Below are 4,962 nucleotides of genomic sequence, written 5' to 3' on the forward strand. Positions count from 1 at the left end.
CCCCCGCCGGAGCCTTAAATTGATTTGAGGGAGAAACATCGATTTGTTGTTCCGCGTATTTGTGCATCATGGGTTGATTCTTGTATGTGCCCTGGCCAGGGATCGAACTCAAAACCTTGGCCTATCAGGATGATGCTCCAGCCAACTGAGCCGCCCGCCAGGGCTGTGTTGCATTTCTTTATCAAATAGGACATGATAATAAAACTTCACAGGATTCAGATGGTTAAATGAGTCGGTTTAGTCTCAGCACCAAGCACGGGCGTTGCAGCCAGACACATACTTAGTCCTTTGCACCACCTGCTGTGTTATCCTGAGCAGATCTTTTAATACTTTCAGCCTTGGTTTCCTAAAGGCCTGCCTCATGTGGCTGCTATGCCTGACAACACAATGCCCAACATGTAGTTGATGCTTGGCAAAAGTTAACTCCCTTTGAAATGGTGTTTTCAAACTAAGTTGCCACCCAATAGTGGATATTGAAGTCAATTTAGTGGATTACAAATCGCATTTAAAAACAAAAACAAAAAAACAACGAAAACTATTACATATAGCAAGGCTGAGCATTGTTTCTCAAAACAGCTGTCTATATAAATGTGTCTATAAATATGTGTACACATATTCTCTAAGCTATGATTTTTTTACTTTACAATATTGTAAAAGTGGTATACATAATATATTACATTAGATATTCAACCCTCTATTATAAAATAGGCTCTGTATTAGATGATTTTGCTCAACTGTAGGCTAATGTAAGTGTTCCTAGCATATTTAAGGTAGGCTAGGCTATGCTATGGTGTATTAAATGCATTTTCATCTTACAATATTTTCAATTTATGAGGGATTTATCGGGATGTAACTACGTTGTAAGTTGAGGAATATTTACTTGTGAACTTGGGGCCTTATGATATTTATTTCTTATCCCATGTTCTGGTCAGAAATATTTTTTCAATGCTTTAGAAGGATAATAACAATGCTTGGCATAAAGAGAAGCATCAAACTGAATAAATATCCCGGTTTACCCCTAGTTGTGAGTCTCCTCTCTGAGACTGTGAACAATGATAGAGATGATAATGTGTTTCCTTCCCAGGTCATGGAGGACACTCAGGCTGTTAACTGGGAGGCTGAAGAAGAGGAGGAGACAGAGAGACCCGGTGACTCCTTGGGGTGTAGCCTGGAGCCCCTAGGGCGACTGCATGTCTTCAGTAGTGCCCACGGACCAGAAAAAGGTCAGGGGATAGTGATGCTGAAGCACTAGTGTAGGCTCTTTCTTCTGTGGGGAGGGAGTTGGAGGGTTCTAAGAAACTTACGTATATATTTTGTTAATCTTCACCTGAAAATATTTTTTCCATTGATTTTTAATAATTTTTTAAAAACATGTTTTTATTGACTTCAGAGAGAGAGGAAAGGAGAGGGAGAGAGAGAAACATCAATTACAAGAGAGAATCATCGAACAGCTGCCTCCTGCATGCCCCCTTCTGTGGATCAAGCCTGAAACCCAGGCATGTGCCCTGCTGGGAATGGAACCGTGACCTCCTGGTTCATGGGTTGATGCTCAACCTCTGAACACACCAGCCAGGCTCCATTAATTTTTAGAGAGGAGAGAAGGAAAGAGAAACATTCATGCGAGAGAGAGAACATCAGTTTGTTCCCTTTCGCATGTGCCCTGACTGGGGCCTGGGATCAAACCTGCAACCCAGGTACATGCCCTTCACGGAATCAAACCCACAACCTTTTGTGCATAGGCCAGCACTCTAACCACTGAGAAACACCAGCCAGGGCAAAACTTGTTTTCAAGGAGATCTGAAAAAATGTTTTACTGGGAATGGAGAAGAGGGGGCTAATTGACTTGTTCCAGGCAAGAGCTCTGGACTCGTGGTGGTTTTACTGTACACTTAAAAAGGGTCGCCGAAACCGGTTTGGCTCAGTGGATAGAGCGTCGGCCTGCGGACTGAAAGGTCCCAGGTTCGATTCCGGTCAAGGGCATGTACCTGGGTTGTGGGCACATCCCCAGTAGGAGATGTGCAGGAGGCAGCTGGTCGATGTTTCTCTCTCATCGATGTTTCTAACTCTCTATCTCTCTCTCCCTTCCTCTCTGTAAAAAATCAATAAAATATATTTTTAAAAAAAAAAAAAAAAAAAAAGGGTTACAGTGCTATTTTATGTTTATTTTATCACAATAGAAAAAATCCAGTATGGATGGGTGGAATGTTGCCTATGAATAATGTATTGCATATAATCTTCAATACTTAGATGTCCTAGGGCCTTTTATTTTTCTATTGCGTGTGAGGACCTTGAATGAGTAGTTGGGTACTTAACCAGAAATTTTCCCAGTAGCAGGCCAGGAATGTGGCCTGGAACCTATCTACCCTCTAATTCTTAGATTTCCCACTCTACCTCGGGAAAAACGTGGTCGGCCGAATGCCTGATTGCTCTGTGGCCCTGCCCTTTCCATCCATCTCCAAGCAACATGCAGTGATTGAAATCTTGGCCTGGGACAAGGCACCTGTCCTCTGGGATTGTGGGAGCCTCAATGGTACTCAAATCCTGAGGCCTCCTAAGTTCCTGAGCCCTGGGGTGAGTCATCGTCTGAGGGACCAGGAGTTGGTTGTCTTTGCTGACTTGCCCTGCCAGTACCATCGCCTGGATGTCTCCCTGCCCTTTGTCTCCCGGGGCCCCCTAACTGTAGAGGAGACACCCAAGGTACAGGGAGGAACTCAACCCTGGGGGATTCTATTGGCTGAGGACTCAGAAGAGGAAGTAGGTAAGTGTATGTATTTGGGAGGGTGGGCAAGGAGACGGGGATGGTGAATGTAAAACTGTCAACTTCTTTCTACTCTTGGCAGATCCTCTTTCTGAAAGGTATGTGGTGAATGAACCAAGGACCATGTCCTCCCTTTTGGCAACAGTCGTTCCAGAGAGGTGAGTGTTGAGGGCCAGACACCTGAGTCTTCAGAAAGAGAAGGAACCTTGGGACTGAAGAATCCATCTGTAAGACAGAGAATCATCATGGAAATGAGGGTGGGGAGCTACACATACTCTTTCATTAACTGAATTTTCATTGAGCACCTTTGATGTTCCAAGTGGAGAACTAATTGCTGGAGATAGAAAAACAAATACTACCTTGTTTCTGCTCTCCAGGAGCTCACACTTGAGTCAGGTATCCCTTCCTGGGAAATGATTCTATAAACTCTTTCTCTTCTCTTCCCTTTATAGTGATGAAGAGGGGCCTTCTTCTGCCCCAGATGGCCCTGGGCCACCTTCTGCCTTCAACTTCGACAGTGACACAGATGAGGAAGAAAGTCAGCAACCAGCAGCAGGGTGGGCCTCCTCAGCTGCTACAAGAGATGCTACTGCAGAGACAGAACAGCCTGAGGCTGTCAGAACTGAAATCCAGGTTGAAAAGGATCCGTCTTTGGGGCAGGAAAGGAACAGTGACATAAGAGTCAAGAGAGATGCAAGCAATGGGGTGATTCTGGAGAGGAGCCAGCCCCCTGGGGAGGACAGTGAGACAGATGTGGAGGATGAGAGCAGGCCTCCAGGAAAGCCAGCTGAGGGTCATCTCGAAAGGGCCCAGCCTTCTGGCTTCATAGACAGTGATACTGACGTGGAAGAAGAGGGGATTCCCATGACCCCCGCTATGGTGCCCATGAAAAGAAGGCAGATCTTCCATGGAGTTAATGCAGAGAGTCCTGGGGGACCTGACCTGGCACATCTTCACGAGAGCCCGGCTGGCAGTGAGACAGATGTGGAGGAGGCTGAGGCCCCACTCACGGTCCCTCTGGAGCGAAGCCAAGCCTCCATGGTGAGCAACAGCAATGTAGATGATGAGGAAGGAGTGTCAGCAGCACTCACTTTGGTGCATCTGAAGGAGAGCCGAGCCACTGCCTGGAACAGAGATACAGATGTGGAAGAGGACAGAGCCCAACCTCCGGCTTTTCTTGAGCAAAGCCAAACCTCTACTGGGAGAGACAGTGACACAGACATGGAGGTGGAGGGGTTCCCAGTGGAAAAGAGAGGATATGTCCCCAAGAGTCACACAGACAAAGCTCAGCCAGAAAAGAGCCCGCCTCCTTTCGGGGACAGTGACAGAGAAGTGGAAGAAGAGAAGAGCTCACCCGGAGTCCTGGAGAGAAGCCAGGCCTCTGCCACAGTGGGCATCAACACACACGTGGAAGAGGAAGTCTCCCCGGGGCCAGCTGTTACACTCCCAGAGAAGCATGAGGTGCCTGTGGCAGGCACAAATCCAACAAATGTGGAAGCAGAAGGGGGCCCAGCAAAGCTGCCTGCCGTGCGCCTAGAGGAAGCCCGGCCTCCTCCAGGTGGGTACTGTGGAACAGATGCTGCGGAGGGTGCATCCTCCGCAGTGGCAGGTGTAAGAAAGAGCCAGCTTCCAGCAGAAGGGGATGCTGGGACAGAGTGGGTTGTTCCTGTTCTTCAGCCAGAGAGAGCTCTTGAGGCGGCAGCCCAGGGTGGGTCACCTTTAGCACAAGTAGAACAGGACCATCTCCTTGTCTCAAGGGAGAACCTAACAGATCTCTTGGTAGACACAGGTACTGCAGGGGAACCCACCCAGGCACAGAGAAAGGGAGCCCAGCCCCCCAGAGAAAGTGGGGGAGAACCACATGTGGACATGACCAAGAACTGTGGACACAGCCATGATGGTAAGTGCTGGCCTGCTCTCCTTCCTTGATCTCTGAGATAAAGAAAGCTTACAGGGAGACTTAATCCATTCAAGCTGCTGCAACAGAATACCAGAGGAGATGGCTTGTAAACAGGAAACATTCCTCACAGTTCTAAAGGCTGGAAAGTCTAAGATCAAGGCACCGGCAGATGCAGTGTGTGGTGAGGGCCTGCTTCCTGTTCATAGGTGGCCCACTTCTCACCATATCCTTAACTGGCAGAAGGGCACAAGGGTGCTCTTTGGGGTCTCTTTTATAAGGGCACTAATCTCATTCATGGGGGCTC

General features: G+C 47.7%; 1 protein-coding gene across 7 annotated transcripts in view; it reads left to right on the forward strand.

The window, feature by feature from the left end:
• The first annotated feature begins 835 nt into the window (after positions 1 to 835).
• Positions 836 to 4,962, forward strand: part of MDC1 (mediator of DNA damage checkpoint 1) — an 11,842-nt gene continuing 7,715 nt past the window's right edge. For 2 of the 7 annotated variants that reach the window (XM_023745193.1, XM_014446282.2), the window contains exons 1-5: positions 836 to 1,223; positions 2,378 to 2,758; positions 2,841 to 2,916; positions 3,211 to 4,316; positions 4,542 to 4,658. In XM_023745193.1, coding sequence (XP_023600961.1) covers positions 899 to 1,223; positions 2,378 to 2,758; positions 2,841 to 2,916; positions 3,211 to 4,316; positions 4,542 to 4,658 — 2,005 coding nt within the window. In that variant the 5' untranslated portion in view covers positions 836 to 898. The remainder of the gene's footprint in view (positions 1,224 to 2,377; positions 2,759 to 2,840; positions 2,917 to 3,210; positions 4,317 to 4,541; positions 4,659 to 4,962) is intronic. The other 5 variants (XM_023745188.1, XM_023745191.1, XM_023745187.1 and 2 more) reach the window with 4 other exon arrangements.

Source organism: Myotis lucifugus, unplaced genomic scaffold, assembly GCF_000147115.1.
Source record: "Myotis lucifugus unplaced genomic scaffold, Myoluc2.0 scaffold_521, whole genome shotgun sequence".
Taxonomy (NCBI): domain Eukaryota; kingdom Metazoa; phylum Chordata; class Mammalia; order Chiroptera; family Vespertilionidae; genus Myotis; species Myotis lucifugus.